This window comes from Cervus canadensis, chromosome 30 (assembly GCF_019320065.1).
Source record: "Cervus canadensis isolate Bull #8, Minnesota chromosome 30, ASM1932006v1, whole genome shotgun sequence".
NCBI lineage: Eukaryota > Metazoa > Chordata > Mammalia > Artiodactyla > Cervidae > Cervus > Cervus canadensis.
The window spans coordinates 9,664,094-9,684,462 of record NC_057415.1 but is presented as its reverse complement, the minus strand read 5'-3'; the positions used below and the strand labels follow the sequence as shown (position 1 = coordinate 9,684,462).

Here is a 20,369-nt window from a genome sequence, read left to right as displayed (position 1 = left end):
ATGAGAAGCCTGAGCACCACAATGGAGAGTGGCCCCTGCTTGCTGCAACTAGAGAAAGCTTGCACACAGCAGTGACGACCCAGCATAGCCAATAAACAAATAAATACTTTAAAAAATAAACAAAGTGGGAGTACATCAAACTAAAAAACTTCTGGATGCTCTTTTCCTGCCACCTCTGAGTAGCTCAGAGATGGAGCCTGAGGTACATTCAAGATTCAGCTCCACCCATTACCCACCATCATGGCCAAGGAAGGCACTGGTGCTGGAGGGGTAATAGACATTAATATTGTTTTGCAAGAAGCGCTGAAAACCACTCTCATCACAATGGCCTAGCACATGGATTTTGCAAAGTGGCAAAGCATTAGACCAATTCCATGCCCATCTTTGAGTGCTTGCATCCAACTGTGATGAACCTACATATGTCAAGTTCGTTGAGGCCCTAATAAAGATTGATGACAATAAGAAACTAGGGAAATAGATGCATAAAAAGGTTTTGACAATATTCAATACCCATTTATGGCAACAAAAAAAAACTTCCCATAAAGTGGACATAGAGGGAACTGGAACCTACCTCAACATAATAAAGTCCATATAAAGAAACCCACAGCAAACATCATTCTCAGTGATGAAAAGCTGAAAGCATTTCCTCTAAGATCAAGAACAAGACAATAATGTCCACTCTAACCACTATTATTCAACATAGTTTTGGAAGCCCTAGCCATGGCACTCAGAGAAGAAAAAGAAATAAAAGGAACCTAAACTGGAAATGAAGAAGTAAAACTGTCACTGTTTGCAGAGGACATGATACTGTACATAGAAAGTTCTAAAGATGCTACCAGAAAACTATTAGAGCTCATCAATGAATCTGGTAAAGTTGCAGGATACAAAATTAATACAGAAATCTCTTTCATTCCTACACACTAACAATTAAAGATCAGAAAGAGAAATTAACAACCCCATTGACCATCACAACAAAAGGAATAAAATACCTAGGAATAAACTTAGCTGAGGAGGCCAAAGACCTCAGAAAACTATAAGATACTGATGAAAGAAATCAAAGATGACACAGATGGGGAGATATACCATGTTCTTGGATTGAAAGAATAAATATTTTGAAAATGACTATACTACCCAAAGCAATCTACAGATTTAATGCATCTATAGAATTAGAACAAAAAAACTTTACGACTTGTATGGAAATACAAAAGACCCCAAATAGCCAAAGTAATCTTGAGAAAGAAAAATGGAGCTGGTGGAGTCAGGCTTCCTGACTTTAGACCATACTACAAAACAATATGGTACTGACATAAAAACAGAAATATAGATCAGTGGAATAGTACAGACAGTCCAGAGATAAACCTACCTATGGTCACCTAATCTATGACAAAGGAGGCAAGAATATATACAATGGAAAAAAGACAGTCTCTTCAATTAGTGTCCTGGGAAAACTGGACAGCAACATGTAAATGAATGAAATTAGAACATTCCCTAACACAATACACAAAAATAAACTAAAAATGGATTAAAAACCTAAATGTAAGACCGACACTATAAGGCTGTTGGAAGAAAATGTAGGAAGACTACTCTTTGACATAAATCACAATAAGATATTTTATGATCCACCTCCTAGAGTAATGGAAATAAAAGCAAAAATAAACAAACAGAATCTAATTAAACTAAAGCTTTGTACAGCAAAGGAAACCACAAACAAAACAAAAAGACAACCCTCAGAATGAGAGAAAATAATTGCAAAGGAAGCAATTGACAAGGTATTAATCTTCAAAATATACAAATAGCTCATGCAGCTCAGTATTTAAAATAAAAAACCCAATTGAAAAATGGGTAGAAGATCTAAATAGACATTTATGCAAAGAAGACATATGGATGGCTAAACAGCACATGAAAAGATGCTCAACATCACTAATTATTAGAGAAATGCACATCAAAACTACAGTGAGGTATCAACCCACATATGTCAGAAAGGCCATCATCAAAAAGTCTATAACAATAAATGCTGAAGAGGGTGTACACTGTTGGTGGGAAAGTAAATTGGTACTGACACTATGGAGAACAATATGGAAGTTTCTTAAAAAAAAAAAAAAACTAAAACTAGAATTAGCGTATGTCACAGCAACCCCATTCCTAGGCATATACCAGGAGAAGATCATAATTTGAAAAGATACATGCACCCCATTGTTCATTGCAGCACTATTTACAATAGCCAGGACTTGGAAGTAATCTAAATGTCCATCACCAGAGGAATGGATAAAGAAAATATGGTACATATAGACAATGGAATATGACTCAGTAATTAAAAAGGACAAAGTAACGCCATGTGTAGCAACATGGATAGACCTCAAGATTGTCATACTGAGTGAAGTAAGTCAGACAGAAAAAGACAAATAATCATATGATATTGCTTATATGTAGAAATGTTTAAAAGGGTACAGGGGCTTTCCTGGTGGCCAACTAGCTAAGACCACACTCCCAAAGCAGGGGCCCAAGTCTGATCCCTGGTCAGGGAACTAGATCCCCAGGGCTGCAACTAAGAGTTTGCACGCCACAACTAAAAGATCCCACAGGCCACAGCCAAATCTTTGAAAGTCACCTAATTTGCATGTCGCAATGAAGACTGAAGATCTCATGTGCCACAGCTAAAGATCTCAAATGCCCAGCACAGTTGAATAAATAAACAGTTTTTAAAAGGGTACAAATGAACCTATTTACAAAACAGAAGTAGAGTCAGAGGTGTAGAAAGCAAACACAGTTACCAGGGGATAAGTGGGGAAGAGATGAACGGGAAGACTGGGGTGGACATACACACACTGTATATATGAGACAGATCATTAGGAATCTCCTGTATAGCACAAGGAAGTCTACCCAACATTCTTAATGGCCTATACAGGAAAAGACTCTTTTAAAAAAGAGTGGATATATGTATATGTGTAACTGATTCACTTTGCTATACATCTGAGACTAACAACATTGTAAATCAACTATACTCCAATTAAAAAAAAAAAGAAACTAGGGAAGTGGGTAGGCCTCTGTAAAATTGATGGAAAGGGAAAACCCTGAAAGTGGTTGGTTGCAACTGTGTAGTGGTTAAGGACTATGGCAAAGATTTTCAGGCCAAGGATGTCATCAAGAAGTACTTCAAATGCAAGAAGTGGACAAATTTAAAACTTGGCTCTTGTTTAAAATAAATAAATAAGCAAGATTCTGTGCAGCAAAAGAAAAAAATCAACAAAAACAAAGGGCAGTGTAGGGACACAGGAAATAGGAAAAAAATATTTACAAACCATATATCTGATGAAAGGTTAATACCTGAAATATATATAAGGAACTCCTAAAACTCAATAGCAAAACAAACAAACAAAAAAATCTGACTATAAACTGGGAAAAGAACCTGAAAACATATTTTTCCAAAGAAGATACACAAATAGCCAATCGATATAGGAAAATATGTTCAATATATCACTAATCATCAGGGAAATGCAAATCAAAACCAGAAAGAGATATCACATCACACCTGTTAGGAGGACTGTTATAAAAAAGATAACAGATAACAAATGTTCCAAAGGGTGTAGAAAAATGAGAACACTTCTGTATTGCTGGTGAGAAAGTATACTGGTATAGCCATAATAGAAAATAGTATGGAAGTTCCTCAAAAAAATAAAAATAGAACTACCATGTGATCCAGCTATCCCACTTCTGGGCATAAAAAATGAAAGGAATCATAGGAAATGCAAAGGAAATGAAATCACTACCTCTAAGTGATACCTGCACTCCCATTTTCTGTGCATAATTACTCACAACAGTCAAGATATGGAAACAGCCTAAATGTCTGTTAGGGAAACAGCCTAAGTAGAAAACAAGCTTGTGATTATATATAAGGTTATATATACACAACAGAATATTATTCAGCCCCACATAAAAGGCTGAGTGACGAAGAACAGATGCTTTCAAATTGTGGTGCTGGAGAAGACAAGCGTCCCTTGGACTGCAAGGAGACCAGTCAATCCTAAAGGAAATCAACCCTGAATATTCATTAGAAGGACTGCTGCTAAAGCTGAAGTTCCAATACTTTGGCCACCTGATTCGAAGAACTGACTCATTGGAAAAGACCCTGATGCTGGGAAAGACTGAAGTCAAAAGAAGAAGGAGGCAACAGACAATGAGATGGTTAAATAGCATCACTGACTCAACAGACATGAATTTGAGCAAACTCCAGGAGATAGTGGAGGACAGAGGAGCCTAGCATGCTGCAGTCCATGGGGTCGCAAAGAGTTGGACACAACAAGAGGGAAACCTGCCATAAGAAAAAGAAGGAACCTGGAGGGGATTATGCTAAGTGAAATAAGTCAGAGAAACACAAATACTGTATGGTGCCACTTATATGGGGAACCAACAAAAAAGTCAAATACAAAGAAGAAAGTAGAATGGTGGTTGTCAGGGGCTGGGGGTGGGGAAAAATGGAGAGATGTTTTAATGGGTACAAACTTTCAGTTATAAAATGAGTAAGTTCTGAGGATCAAATGTATAACATGGTGATTATAGTTAACAATACTGTACCATGGGCTTCCCTGGTGGCTCAGAAGGTGAAGAATCCACCTGCAATGCGGGAGACCTGGGTTCAGCCCCTGGGTTGGGAAGATCCCCTGGAGAAGGGAATAGCTACCCACTCCAGTATTCTTGCCCAGAGAATTCCATGGACAGAGACTGGCAGGCTACAGTCCATGAGGTTGCAAAAAATCAGATACAACTGAGCAACTTTCATTTATATTGTACTGTATACTTGAAATTTGCTAAGAAAGTAGGCCTCAAACTGTCTCACTACAAAAAACAAAAAGGTATAATTACATGAAGTGATGGAGGTATTAATTAACTTGTGGTAATTATTTCACAATATATACATATATCAACTCATCACATTGTACAGTTTAAAAATACACAATTTTGTCAATTATACCTCAATAATGCTGGGGGGGAAAACCTAAGGGGAAACCTTCAAGGGCTTAGATTTGGCAATGGTTTCTTAAATATGATACCAAAAATACAGACAACAGAAGAAAAATGAGATAAACTGAATTTAAAATTTTTGTGCATCAAACGACACTATCAAGATATTAAGAGAGTGAAAAAACAACCCACAGAATGGAAGGAAATATTTGCAAATCATATATTTGATAAGGGGTATTATCCAGAATGTACACATAACTCTTACAATTCATTAATCAGATTTGTATTTTAGTAACAGTCCTGGGTCTGCTTGAAGGAATGGCAGAACATGGAGCCTGGAGCGAACTCAAGAGGCAATCACAGTGTTTCAGAGGAGAGGTGGCAAGGCCTCCATCAAGACAGGGGCTGGGAATAGAAGGCGGCCTTTCAGATTCAACTTTTATTGAGCAGGAGACAGGGTCGGCTTGGGGGACTGACTAGCTGTGTGAAGTTTTCATTTCCGCATACTAGTGAGGCTGGGTGCCAGGACAGGATCTGGGTGTCTTTCAGGAAGGAAGGAGGGAGATTCCTACTCTTGCCTGGACTGAGTGCCTAGGGATGGGGGAAGCGAAAGTGTCAGCCTGCATAAATAGGCAGCACACCAGTCGTAGCCCGCACACGGACCCCCAGGCTGAAACTGTCCACCTCGCCTGAGCTCTGCCATGGCCATGGCTCAGTCACTGGTCCTGAGCATCCTTGTCCTGGTCCTGGCCTTCTGCATCCTCCAGGTCCAAGGTATCAAGGAGTTGTCTGGGGAGGGGAGGAAGGCGGGGTGGGTGGGGAAGAGCTAGAGAGGCCTGGGTAGGAGTCTGCAAGCAGCCTCTCACTCCCTGCGAACCCCACCCACAGGCAGTGATGGAGGGGCACAGGACTGTTGCCTCACGTACAGCCGAAAGGAGATTCCCGCCAACATTGTCCGCGGCTACCGGAAGCAGAACATAAGCCTGGGTTGCGCCATGCCAGCTATCCTGTAAGTAGGTACAAGGGGTGGGTGCAGGCTGGCAGCTGAGTGGGAGGGCATGATGGGCAAGACTAGGACAGGCTTGCTAATCCCCAAACCCTAGGTTCTCGCCTCGGAAACGCTCTCAGCCAGAGCTATGTGCAGACCCTAAAGAGCCCTGGGTGCAGAAACTGATGCGGCGCCTGGACAAGCCATCAGCCCCACGGAAACCAGCCCAGGACTGTAAGAAGAACAAAGGGGCCACCAAGTCTGGCAAGAAGGGGAAGGGTTCCAAAGGCTGTAAGAGGTAAGGGAGCTAAGGACAGGGGGAGGGAGGTGAATGAGAGCCTCGATCATGCCCTCAAACCCCTCTTCTGCCCTCCCAGGACTGAGACCTCAAAAGGGCCATAGCCCAGTGACCAGCCCGGAGCCCAGGAGGTCCCCACCAGTCTCACCAGGGCTTGGAGCCCCAACCAAAGGGACAAGAGAAGCTAGGAGCGAGGGAGGACTTGGGGGCCTCAGAGCAGCCACTTCATGCTGGCCTTGCCTCACCCCTTCTCCAGTTTCAATCACCCCTTCTGTATTCCCACCCTACCCTGCATGGCTGCACTGCCCACATCAGGCCAGGCCTAGAGAGGCAGAGAAGGGCATGTCCCCTAGGAAGTGTGAGAGGTGGCAGCAGGACTGTCCCCTCTGAGGAAAGGCCACCCAGGGTCCTGGACCTGGCCCTGCTCCACACTACACACCACCCAGCTCTTTTTTCTTTGTAAATATGACTTATACCCAACTAAATAAACAGCCATTCTGGCCTTCTTCCTGTGTTTCTGTTCCTGTGTGTTTGTATCCACAGAGAAGCCATTGTCACCACGGGGTGGGGGGGGGGGGGTCACACACTCTAGGGTCCCGATCAAGAGCTCAGGCTGGAAAAGTTCTATGTTCTCGCCTGCCCCAAGACTTTCCTTGCTTCTCAGGTGCCCAGATCTGCAGGCAGTAAAAGAGAAGCTGACTGGCAGGGTGGGAGCTGGGCTGCTCCGGATCTAGGGGAAATCCCTGCCCATGAAGAGATGGTGGCTCCAGGGCACACATCCTCACTGGTTCTGCATGTCTCTGAGACCCTGAAGAGATCACTCACTTCTTCCGCCCCACACTCTCACTCAGCTTCCCCAGAGGCTGTCCACTCTTGCCTTTTGGCATACTGGAGGGAGGTGGGAGCCTGAGCCCGCCTGTAACACAGGCAAACACAAGTTCTACTGGAACCTGCCCTACGCAGAGTTCCCATCTCCTCCCTAGGATTCCCTTCCACCCTGACCAGTGAAGGGGGGTACCTGGTCTTTCCTCCTTGCCCTATGGGGCTGTGTGCTCTCTGTTCCTATCTGGGCTCTCTAGTCCTCCCTCAGCTTCCTTCCAGCTAGGAATGCATCCTCCTCACCCCTTCTTTTCTCCTTTCTTCCCTAGCTGGGCTCCAGGGTACTTTAGCCACTTTAACCTCTTGAGGCCATGGAATGAGTCTCCAGTGATAGGTATTTGGAACCCCAGAAATCAGATGGAAATTAATCTCTTCTCCAAGAAGACTCCAGCCTGGCTCTCCTATACCTCTCCCTTCCCAGAGCAGAGACCCTCCAATTCCCCACTTCACCCTTAGGTGAGGGAGGGGAGAGAGACAATTAGATGGGGCCAGGACAAGTGAGAAAGGAGGGGACAGGTCCTGGGAGAGGGGCAAGGAGCTAGAGGTGCCTGCCGCATCTCCTTGTTCTTCCTCTGGGGCCTGAGCATGCCAGAGCACTTAACCGCTTATTATCAAGTCTTGAAAATATTTGCTGTCTGCTCCTCCTGAGGCCAGTGAAGACAGGGGCTGCTCCCTACCTATCATCATGCAGCAGGTGTATTCTTAGTCTATAAACTCAGATGTGCAAGAGTTACTGCACTTTAAAATGCTCTTTCAGGAATTCCTTGGCAGTCCACTGGTTAGAACTCAGCACTTCTAGGGCCCAGGTTCAACCCTGGTTGGGGAACTAAGATCCTGCAAGCTGCATGGCATGGCCAAAGACATACACACACACACACACACACACACACACACACACACACAATATAAAATGTTCTTCCAACGAACCTGAAAGGTTGTTGCTGAACAATAAGACGCTGGGATTCTTGGCCTCTGGAGGAGACAAATTCAATCCAGGGCCAGAGACGAAGCTGGATCACTCAGAGCTTTTGTGTAATAAAGTTTTATTAAAGTATAAAGGAGATAGAGAAAGCTTCTGACATAGGCATCAGAAGGGGGCAGAAACAGTACCCCCCTGCTAGACTTCAACTGGATGTTATATAGTCACTAGCAGTCTGTTAATGAAAAGAAAGGAATGTCTTAAAACTCAGAATGGCACCAGGCCCCTCATCCATAAATTGCATTTTGTGATAATCTTGGCACCAGATGATTCATCCCAGGCCATAAAATGATTGACTTGAATCTTGTAGAAGGGCAGATTACCATACAAATAGTTTCGTTTACATAGATTAGGGGAACAATATCTGAGTATAACATACTGGTTTGTCAAGTAGGTTCTGAACCATTTGGCGGAACTTGAAGAGCGTTTGGGGTACATTAATATAGTTTAAGACAAACATTTCCATAAGAAGAAATGTATTGGTTAACTCAAGGTTTGAGAATAGTTAGCTTCAGGTGAAACCAGGTGTCACGGCAACACAGCATTTTAAGAGAAACCTCCTTTTAAATTTGTACAGAGAAGGTAAAAAATATCGCTAGTTTTTCCCTCCTGCCACTTAAGAGAGATTAAAAATGTCCAGCACTTGCAGCCTATTTCCTCCACTTGGAGACCCCTGGCCTTCCTGCCTGTTACCCTCTCAACCTACTCCAAGGCCCTGCACTGGAGGGCTGGCAGTCTCAGGATCCCATCTGCCAAGGGCTGTGCAAAGGTCAAAAAAACAGCAAGGCACAGGGGAGGTTTCCAACATGCCCCTGACACCCTCCCATCAGGGGATTTGTCTCACCAGTGACCCTTGTTTTCCCAGCAGGTACAACTCCCTGGGTCTTGGACCCTCCAACTCATAGCTCTGTGCCACATTTGAGCCACAGGAGTTCAGCTGTGAGAGCCTCTGGGCTTGGTCTTGGCTTCCCCAGGCACCCCTCAGAGCCATCTACTCAGGTCCTACCACCTGCTTCATCCCAGTCAGGGATTAGAGCCCACTGCCCACAGTGGCTAGACATATACACCAACCCCCTCCACAGTCTTAAGGAACTCTCTCCAAAACCCTCTGTTTTCTCAGTCCCTCCAAGGTAAAACCTCTTCCCAGGTTCACTCTAGACTTTTACAAAGGTAAAAGGGATTCTGACATCAGGATGCTGATATTCTCAGCCCTACCAAAATCCTCGCTTGCTCTAAAGAGAAAAGAAAATGACCAGCAAAAAGAGAAAAAAAGAAAAACGCAGGCAAAACAAAGCTTCATATTTCACTAAATTATCCTACCACATTGCATACCTGGTATTTGCCTCAAGCCCTGCCCTGAGTAGGCATGCAATATAATATTTATCTCATCAGAGAATGAGTCCCTACTCTCCTTTTCTGCCTTCATCTTTGACAATACTATCCTGTTCTTTCTTCTTTCTATAAGATGTATCATTCAAAAAAACCAAATAATACATACTCATGGTTAATAAAATCAGAAAGTACCAAAACACTTATTCTGAACAACGATTTCCTGCAACTTTTAACTCTTAAGCTACTTCTTGGAGTTAGTGCCATACGTCTAATGCTTTGTTCATACCTCTGTTTTTTTAAACTTACTTATTTTTAAAGTTATCAGTTGACTTCCTATTATAAAATGTGAAGATTTAGCTCTCTAACCCTCTTCCCCTGTCACTCTAACACCTACACCACTATACAGTAGTCATGTATGGATGTGAGAGTTGGACCATAAAGAAGGCTAAGCACTGAAGAATTGATACTTTTGAACTGTGGTGTTGGAGAAGACTCTTGAGAGTCCCTTGGACTGTAAGGAGATCAAATTAGTCAATCCTAAAGGAAATCAATCCTGAGTATTCATTAGTAGGACTGATGCTGAAACTGAAGCTCCAATAGTTTGGCCACCTGATGCGAAGAGCTGACTCATTGGAAAAGACCCTGATGCTGGAAAAGGCTGAAGGCATGAGGAGAAGGGGACAACAGAGGATGAGATGGTTGGATGGCATAACTGACTCAATGGACGTGAGTTTGAGCAAGCTCCAGGAAATGGTGAAGGACAGAAAAGCCTGGCGTGCTGCAGTCCATGGGGTCGCAAAGAGTCGGACACGACTGAGCGACTGAACAACAACTACAATTAGGCAATGATCAGAACTTACATTATAATGACCATGTAAATATTGTTCATTGCAGAGAAAAGTAGCATACTTTGCTTACTCTCCTTTTGTCACAGCTTTTTTTTGTTAAGATTCTAATTGCTCTTCCTTTTTTAAAATACCTCTACTTTCCCATTATCACAGCCTCAATATTTTTCAAACATTTTATCACAGGATTAAAGACCTAATGTTTAAAATATATGTTATAAGACAAATAGATAAGAAAGCTGTGGTACATATACACAATGGAATATTACTCAGCCATTAAGAAGAATACATTTGAATCAGTTCTAATGAGATGGATAAAACTGGAGCCTATTATACAGAGTGAAGTAAGCCAGAAAGAAAAACACCAATACAGTATACTAACACATATATATGGAATTTAGAAAGATGGTAATGATGACCCTATATGCGAGACAGAAAAAGAGACGCAGATGTATAGAACAGTCTTTTGGGCTCTGTGGGAGAAGGCGAGGGTGGGATGATCTGAGAGAATAGCATTGAAACATGTATATTATCATATGTGAAACAGATCACCAGTCCAGGTTGGATACATGAGACAGGGTGCTCAGGGCTGGTGCACTGGGATGACCCAGAGGGATGGGATGGGGAGGGAGATGGGAGGGGGGATCAGGATGGGGAACGCATGTAAACCCATGGTTGATTCATGTCAATGTATGGCAAAAACCACTACAATATTGTAAAGTAATTAGCCTCCAACTAAAATAAATAAATTAAAAAATAAATAAATAAAATATATGTTATAAAAGAAAATACAAATGTGTTTATAAACTTGTGGTAGAAAAAAACTTTTTAAACATAAAGCCATAAAACACAAACTATAAGGGGGAAAGATCAATACCACTGAATTCAAAAACAAATAGGAATTCAGGGTAAAGATGGCAAATTAAGCACATGCATTTATTTTCACTCCTTCTTGAGTCCCAACTAAAACTATAGTAAATGTTTCTGGTGTGTGTATATGTTTATAAAGGCATCAAATCACAACAATATAAATGGGAGGGGAGACAAAAGTAACTTTCCAGAAGATTGCTGCTTAGATAAGTAAACATTTCAGTAAAAAAAAAAAAAATAAGTACAAAGCATAAAATGAAATTATAAATTTGGAGGATTTCCAAATTTATGCTCATGCACACAGTAAAAATATTTTATTGAATACTAGTACAGTATGCCAGTGTTCAACAGTAAGACAATCAATGGCTTTTACTAGAAATGTGAAAAGGAAAAAATTCTAAACATCAGTCACCCCCAAAATGTATAAAACCATCAGCCCATAAACATGAAAACTCATTGTAATCCCCAGAATCCTGGTTTTCCCTTAATACACAATTACATTTGTCTAACAATAAATCATCATCAGTGTTATCCAGAAAATAATACCATGTTTTTAAATGATTTTTTAGCACTATCTCTTCCATGAAATGATAACGCAACCACACACACACTTATGAGATGGTGGGCCTGTTCCTTGTCAGTGCTGCCTCAAAACCTTAAACTTACCCTTCCCCTGGTTCACTCCTTTGTAAATCCATTAAGGGCCCCTTTGACACAAATGTAAAGGATGGATGGGGTGAGTAAGATTTCCCAGAATTACAGCTAATAAAAATGTCTTAACGACCTCAGAAACGAATGCTAAATTAAGCAACCAGATTTCTTAACACCCCTCACCCTCCATGGTACCTGGGCCACACTTTGGCTAGCAACTACTTTAGTCTTTACTTATCAACACAGCCTTTAGAGGGACATGATTACCAACGACAGGAACTTTCTTTTGACTGCTTCCTTTTAAAAATTAAAAATGGGGTATTATGGGGCTACCAGCACAGCACCACTGACATACTTGGCACCACCTATCCTGCTTTAAGGCATAGGAAGGTCATCGAAACTGGATCTATACTTGCTATTTATGAAAGCTCAAAAGTAATTTGTTTCCTAGCTTTAATCATTTACATGTGACTAAATGTCTTCAGTTTCCACTGACCTCTTTTGTGAAGTTCTCTTCCTTTCCCACACCTGAGTGTTATTTCTCCTAGTATTTGGGGACAAAGTAATGCTGTTTTGTTTAAAAAAAAAAAAAATCAGGGTTTCTATTCTTTGGTATCAATCTTGACCAGTGAATTACCGTTTTTATGGATGCTGAAATTGCCAAATATTTTTCTAATGCCTATATTTGGAATCCTCCTAGTAACGGTTATTCTGCAATTCCCCTACAGAGATTGTGCTAGCTATATCAACAAGCTAAAAACTTTCTTTTCTTCAAGACATCCATTTCGCAGCTGGCGGCAAATCAAAACTCCCCAGGCAAACTTTGCTGACATGTTCTTGAAGACTTTTCCTTTACAGACATGGATTGTGCTAATAATAAATTTTAGTCTAATATTAAACGAACTCCACCTGTGATTTACCTGAGCGGCAGGCACCAATTTCGGTTCATAATACCCCCACAACGGATGTCTAACTCCATTAGGCTTTATTGCCCGACTCCGTCACCAGGAGGCAGCATCATCGCCGCGGTCCTTGGTCCTCTAAAGGCAAACAGGCTTGTGAGTTGAATAACATGCAACTGTTCTCTTTTCCTTCATCTTTCTGGGATCATTTGTTTTATTATTATTATCTTTACTATTTTCCTCAAATTGTCTCATGCTAGGCCAGAAATTCCTGTGTGCATTGATGAGCAGGACAAACTGGTTTTTCCGCCCTTGTCCGGGTGAAAGCACTTCATCCTCCAGCACCGAGCATTGATTGAGCCCGGCACAGAGGCGCTCAGAAAACCTCCGTTAAAGAAAGAAACCCTTCTCCGAGTTCAGTAATTACGTGGTTTAAGGAACCAGTTAGGTGCGGGTTATTTATGCTGCGAAGGAAGTCCCGGAGACATAGTGACCTTTCTTCAGTCTTTAAGCTTTAAGACAAACATGACCGTGTCCTCCATGTTGAGGCTGGACTCGGGATAAGTCGGGAATACTTGGGGTGGGAGAGACACTCACCAACACCAGCCTCCCGCTGCCCACGCGTCCCTGCCCGCCCGGTACCCGCGGGCTCAGTGGCCCGAGTGGCGAAGATTTGTCCAGACGGCCGCTGTGCTCAGCCCGGGGTAACCGCCTCCCGGGGGGCTTCCCAGGTTCACTCTGACCCCAGGTCCCCGGGGCTGCAGGTCCCGCGCACAGCCTGAGTCTCCCTTCCGCACGTTCTGACCGCGCGCCGGGGGACCAGCGGGGGCCTGGAGAGGGGACGGCACCAGAGGCCGGACTTTGGGCCCAACGCCCTTCCCAATCTCTCTGAGGAGCCCGCCGGGTCGCGGCCGCACCCCGCCCTCGCTAGAGCATCCGCGGCCAGCCGGCGCGCTGCCCACGCCTCCGCCAGAACGGCGCTCCAGCCAGAGCCTCCTTTCTCAGGCTGGAGCGCCCTCTGCAGGCCTGGGAAGGGAGACACATCGGGCACGCAGAAGTGGGAGACAATCACAGCGCCTGTGTGCGCGCGCGCACACACACACACACACACACACACACACGTGGCAGGCACACCAGTCACGCTCAGCCACATATGCACATTCATCCATTCAACAAACATTTATTAAGTGTCTAATGGAGCTCCTCTCCACGATCCCCAACCCCTCTCTACTCCCCCTCACTGACTAAAGTGTCCTCCAACCCAAAATCTGCGACCCGTGGGACATGGGTTTGGTCACACCGGGAGCATGAAGGCCGAGTGGGCTCCTCGAAAGAGTATGAACCACCCCGAGCTGGGAGATTTGTCCAGAGTTGACACTAAACCAGGATCACCACAAAGGTCACTTGGCTGAGAAAAGACAAATAGGTGAAGCATGAAGCACATTCCAGGTGTACGGTCAGACACTGTTACAAACCCACCGCCCTGGTCTCCAACCCACCCCCTCCTTCACTGGATCATTTAAACCAATGACTGGGGAGTTGGTGCCTTAACACCTTCCGCACACAGATCCTGTGTCCTCTCACCTTCTGCCATTATAGAGGGTACCATCACAACAGCTGACAGCTGTCACCTTCCCTGAGACCTCTTCATCTCCCTGATCTGTCAGTGCTAGGGGCTTCCAGGCCCTGGAACTTGACCCCTTTTGTCTACACTCACTCCCTTGATGATCTCATTGTCTTAAGGTTTTAATGATCATGCATATGCTCCCAAATTTTTATCTTCAGCTAGAATCTCTCCCTTGAACTCTAAACTCATACTACCAACTACCTACTTAACATCTCCACTTATATGTCCAAAATTCAGCTTCATCTTAAAAAATCAAAGCAAGGCTCCTGGATGGAGGGCTAAATTAGGATCTTGGGATTAAAACACATCTGCGAGCTAAGTCATGTTGTGTTTGGTTGTGTTCAACTCTTTGCGACCCCATGGACTGTAGCCCGCCAGGCTCCTCTGTCCATGGGAGTCTCCAGGCAAGAATACTGCAGTGGGTTGCCATGCCCTCCTCCAGGGGACCTTCCTGACCCAGGAATCAAACCTGTGCCTCCTGTGTCTCTAGCATTGCAGGCAGATTCTTTTCCGCTGAGCCACCGGGGAACCCCCAAAACACACATGCTACTATATACAAAATAAATAACCAGCAAGAATCTGTATAGCACAGGGAAATATATTCAATATCTGTAATAACCTATAGTGGAAAAGAATATATATACATATGTGTGTGTATATATATACACACACACACAACTTAATCACTTAGCTGTATACCTGAGACTAACATAACATTCTAAGTCAACTATACTTCAATAAAATTTTTTTAAAAAGTCTCCTGACCATTTCACAAACCTACTCCTCTACAACTCTTCACATGTTGATAAATACAACTCCAACCACTGCATTGCTCAAGCCAAAACTGTTGCACTATTTTCTCTGTCTTTTTCTTGTCTTTCTCTCATATCCTGTGCTGAACCCCTCTCAAAGAGCTCAAAGTAGAGCTCTTTGGCTCTACTTCAAAATATTCCCAGCATCTGACCACTTCTCACCAACTCACAGCAACCTCATGTCCTCCCTGGATTATTGCAAATGCCTCCAACCTGGTCTCCAGGCTTCCATTTCTGCACCACTTTGGTCTATCCTCCATCTGACAGGCAGAGGGAGCCTTTAACACATGCCAGATCATGTCACTGTTAAAAACCCTCCAAAGCTTCCCCCAACACATTTCAGAGAACAGAAACCTTGCAACAGCCTACAAAGCCCTGCACCATCTGTCCCATATTGTTATCTGGCTGTATCTTCTACCACTCTGCTCGTTGCTCACTTTCCTCCCATAACAATGGCCTCCTTTCTATTCCTCAGATACACTCTTGCCTCAAGACCTTCACACTTGCTGTTTTCTCTAACAGAGCATCTTCCCCAGCTCTCCACATGGCTCTCTCCCTCACCTTCTTCAGATGAGCTCTCTGCTCAAATGTAATCAGAAAAGACTTCCGTGGCCATCCTCCCCAATACTCCCTATCCCTCTGGCCCTGTTTTATTTTTCTTCATAGCACTTTCTGCCATCTGACATACTATTTTTTTTCTTGTTTGCTTATTGCTGGTTTCCTTCGTTAGAATAAAAACTCCACAAGAGCAGGAATCTTTCTGGTTTACTGCTGTGTCCCAGGGCCAAGAACAGAGTCTGGAACATAAGACGCCCTCAATAAATATTTGTTGAATGAATGTGGTATAAATCCCTTGTATATAATTATTTCATTATTTCACATTTTGCTGCTGATTCTCAGGATCTTTCCCAACAGAAATTCCAGGAAGAGAGTATTAAAATTTAATTGAAAGCTTAATGCCAGCTCAGCACAATGCTCTTGTATCATACAAGATCTTGGTGGGAAATAAACGGCATGACCCAAAAGGCTTAATTTTAAAACATTTAGTGAAGTGCCATTTACAGAGGTGAGGGCAGGGTTACCGTGGGCAGCCACTGTACATGAATTAGTATAGCTCCAAACTTCAGGCCATCTCTCCTTCTCAGCAAAGTGACATTAAGTATATGGTCTGAAATTCTGCCCATTGAGACTTCCCTTCACTGTTGTCTTTCAGGACCACCCCTGAAGGTAAACAACCATCTATTTCTGACTGATGCCAACATACCTTAGAGACCCATCTGAAAATCAAGACCAAGAATTTTCTCTCTATAGTGACTGTTTGTAGACAATTTCTCCATGAAGGCATAAGTATGATCAGAAGAAGAGGTAGAAAACAATACAAGTAAGAATCTGAGTCACCCACCCGTGTTTTATCCATGCCTTCTGAAACTTCTAAGGCCTGATCTCAAATGTACAATGTTCATTTGACAGTAGAATGCTATCAGGCACATCTAACTATACAGTTTGCTATAGATAACACCCTAGGTTGTATTGCCACTGGGTGATCTATAGTTTAGACTATAGTCTAAGTTTTAGACCAGGGTCCAGTGGCAAATCAGACACCGATTTTCAAGTAGAAAATAATCATTAGGGTGTTGGACACCCTAAATCTTTGCTGTAAGCCTCTTACCGGGGCTCCTACAGCACCCTTCTCTGCCACAGACAGTCTGAAATTCATTGGATTTACGAATCATAGGCTCAAGTAGCCAGGCAGATTTCCCCAGAGCCTAAACCTGCTGCAGACCCCTTCCTCACTCTAGACCTCAGTCAAAACTGCCAGCTTTATGCCATATCCAGTAATATTTTGCTATACTACTCCTAAATAGGATAGATGTTGCCTCCCAAATCCAAGCTTCTCTTTAAACATTGTGCCTCTTCATATAAAGGTGCAACATTCCCCAGATCACTTTTTCTCAGTTCCTGCCTACTTCCTATGCTGTGTGCTCAGTTGCTTGTCATGTCCAACTCTGTTGACCCCATGGACTGTAGCCAGCCAGGCTCCTCTGTCCATCGGATTTTCCAGGCGAGAATACTGAAGGGGGTTGCCATGCCCTCCTCCAGGGGATCTTCCCGACCCTGCATCTCTTGTGTCTCCCTGTAAGGAATGATAGGCAGATTCCTTACCCACTGAGCCACCCAATAGCCTAGAAATTTTACCTGGGTGGCAGAATCCTGAAGTTTTGGAAGACTTTTTCTCTCCCTCTGTCATACGTAGTAGGTCTTACTGAAGCATTTAAGGCAAATGCTATTTCTTATGCGCCAGTAAACCTAATGCCATCAGTTTAAAGGACCATTTTGATATCCTTGGGATACCCAGATTACCTTATGATAATCAGAGCAGGAAAGTTGACATATCCCTGAGATAGACAATGCAGGGGTATTTCTGTCATTACCGTTGGAAAGGAATGGATTTCGTCAGTCTTTAAGTAGCTGGTACAGAAATAAGGCACATGCTAGTTTATTAGCTATAGTATGCCAAAGTATCTTTCATTGGAGGCAATACAAATTCTCTTTAAATCTTTGAAGGTGCTCTCATCTATGCACCTTATCTAGCAACAAAGCACTGCTTAAAGTTTACTACTGTAGTGGGGAATGTGGTGGGACAGGCCCATTCAAAGGACTCTCACATGGCCTTCCTGCCATAATTTTCCTTCCTCCATGGTCAAGGAACCAGTGTGGAGACTTTGCTAATCACTAAGTATACTTATCCCCACTATACATTCTGAGGGCTTCCCAGGTGGCTCAGATGATAAAGAATCTGCCTGCAATGTGGGAGACCTGGGTTCAATCCCTGGGTCGGGAAGATTCCCCTGGGGGAAGGGAATGGCTACCCACTCTGGTATTCTTACCTGGAGAATTCCGTGGAGCAGAGTTGGACACAACTGAGAAACTAACACAAACTAGAGAAATAACCACTGGATAAGTCTTACAGACTCACTGTGAAATGGACCTGGATCAAGATGCTTCTGTCACCTCAACTCCATAAACCCTCATTCTGACTAGTGGATCACAGTGGGGTTTTGGGTCCCTAAGACTCGTACTAACATGAGACGGTACCCAAAGACCTGAATATTTTCTGTTCCGCTATTTATAGTCACTCTGGCAAATGGTTACAGATCTCTCTGGGAAAGGAAGGCTTAGAGCAGTGAGTCTCAAATTTTAGCATACATCAAAAACAACCATCAGAAAGGCTTGTTAAAATACAGATTGCTAGGCCACTCCCAGAGTTTCTGACTCAGTGGATTTGGGGCAGAGCCCAAGAATTTTAATTTCTGACAAGTTCCCATATGATGCCACTACTGCTGGCCCAAGGATTACATTTTGAGAAAGATCTATAGAATCCACCTATGAAAAGACTCAGGCCTTCCCATCACTCACCCCCCAACACCCGATCAAAGGGCTTCAGGTCTGGGGAACTGATTTAAGTCATGGAACTGGATAAAAGACTGTAAATCCCCAATACAATTTGAATCAAATTTCTCCCTACCAGGACTAGACATTTTACACTTATATGAGTCAAGTAGCACATCAGTAAGTCGTCCATCTGTTTCATTCGGAGGAACACTATGATCAATTAACTGCTACCACAGATCCTCATGCTCAAAGCATAATGATTAACAGGTGTCCCTGCAGCTTGAGATTCCCAGGTGGCACTAGTGGTAAAGAATCTCCCTACAAATGCAGGATGATGCAAAAGGCACAGGTTAGATCCCTGAGTCAGGAAGATCCCCTGGAGTAGGAAATGGCAAACCACCCCAGTATTCTTGCCTGGAAAATTCCATGGACAGAGGAGCCTGATGGGCTACAGTCTATGGGGTGGCAAAGAGTTGGACATGACTGAGAATTCACATGCATGCGCGCGCATGCACGCATGCACACACACCCGCACATGCATGCACGCACACACACACACCTGCAGCTTATTTAGTAATTCCATTCATCTTATTGCTCAGAAGGTGAGCATCTGGACTCTACCACGCAAAGATTCCATCATTCTCCTCAAAATAAGACTGCCCAGTCCTAAGAGAATATCTCTCATCCTCATCTCCTGCCTACTAAGGAAACCACTACAGTGCTGTTCAAAGTTAGTATTCCCATCACCAATGCTTTTCTTATGACCTTGAAGAACTAATTGTCTTCCTGGGTCCTTCAGAGGTAGTGGTTGCACCCAAGAGGGGCCCTCCAGAAGCCAGAATTGAAAGAGACACATGCACTCCAATGTTCATTGCAGCACTGTTTATAATAGCCAGGACATGGAAGCAACTTAGATGTCCATCAGCAGACAAATGGATAAGGGAGTTATGGTACATATACACAATGGAATATTACTCAGCTATAAAAAGGAATGCATCTGAGTCAGTTCTAATGAGGTGAATGAAACTGGAGCCTATCATTATACAGAGTGAAGTAAGCCAGAAAGAGAAACACCAATACAGTATATTAACACATATATATGGAATTTAGAAAGATGCTATCAATATATGCAAGGCAGCAAAAGAGACACAGATGTAAACAACAGAATTTGGGACTCTGTGGGAGAAAGCAAGGGTGGGATGACTTGAGAGAATAACATTGAAGCATGTATATTACCATATGTAAAATAGTTGACCAGTGCAAGCTCAATGCATGAAGCAGTGCACTCAAAGCCGGTGCTCTGGGACAACCAAGAGGGATGGGTGAGGAGGGAGGTGGGAGGGGGGTTCAGGATTGGGGGAACACATGTGCACCCATGGCTGATTCATGTTGACACATGGCAAAAACCATCACAATATTGTAAAGTAATTATCCTCTAATTAAAATAAGTTAATTTTTAAAAAGAGGGGCCCTCCAACATTCCCATCTCTCTAATCTTTGCACCCCTTCCTCTCTTTTGCTACTCAAAGTATATTCTGAGGACCAGCAGTATCAGCATCACTTAGAAGCTTGTGAGAAACAGAACATCATGGACTTCATCCAGAACTACTGAAGCAAAATCTGCAGTTTAATAAGCTCCCCCAGTGAGTCGTATGCACATCACAGTTTGAGGAAGACTATTCTACAATGTGTCAGTGAGGTTCTAGCATCTCAACCTCTCGATCATAGGCCACTGTTGAGTCCAGGTTTCCAGCAACCAACCCAATAGATTATTAGCACCATTCCCAAGTGCTTGGCCAATACAGTGATACCCCAATCCTGGATAAGGGCATCC

The 20,369-nt window shown here is 43.4% G+C and overlaps 1 protein-coding gene and 1 pseudogene across 1 annotated transcript; both read left to right on the top strand.

Annotated features, from left to right (window-relative positions):
- The first annotated feature begins 240 nt into the window (after positions 1–240).
- Positions 241–3,203, top strand: LOC122431629 (annotated as a pseudogene).
- A 2,369-nt stretch (positions 3,204–5,572) lies between these two features.
- On the top strand, positions 5,573–6,759 carry CCL21 (C-C motif chemokine ligand 21). The gene is made up of 4 exons (XM_043453699.1): positions 5,573–5,733; positions 5,848–5,968; positions 6,063–6,245; positions 6,325–6,759. The coding sequence occupies exons 1-4, from the start codon at positions 5,661–5,663 to the stop codon at positions 6,347–6,349; spliced, it is 402 nt and encodes a 133-aa protein (XP_043309634.1). The 5' UTR covers positions 5,573–5,660; the 3' UTR covers positions 6,350–6,759.
- Positions 6,760–20,369: the final 13,610 nt, after the last annotated feature.

Excerpts from the sequence above, each read along its gene's own strand:
- CCL21 (XM_043453699.1), top strand. The coding sequence starts at position 5,661 with ATGGCCATGGCTCAGTCACTGGTCCTGAGCATCCTTGTCCTGGTCCTG. Across the intron at positions 5,734-5,847 it reads CTGCATCCTCCAGGTCCAAG|GCAGTGATGGAGGGGCACAG; the intron begins GTATCAAGGAGT and ends CCCCACCCACAG. Across the intron at positions 6,246-6,324 it reads GGTTCCAAAGGCTGTAAGAG|GACTGAGACCTCAAAAGGGC; the intron begins GTAAGGGAGCTA and ends CTGCCCTCCCAG.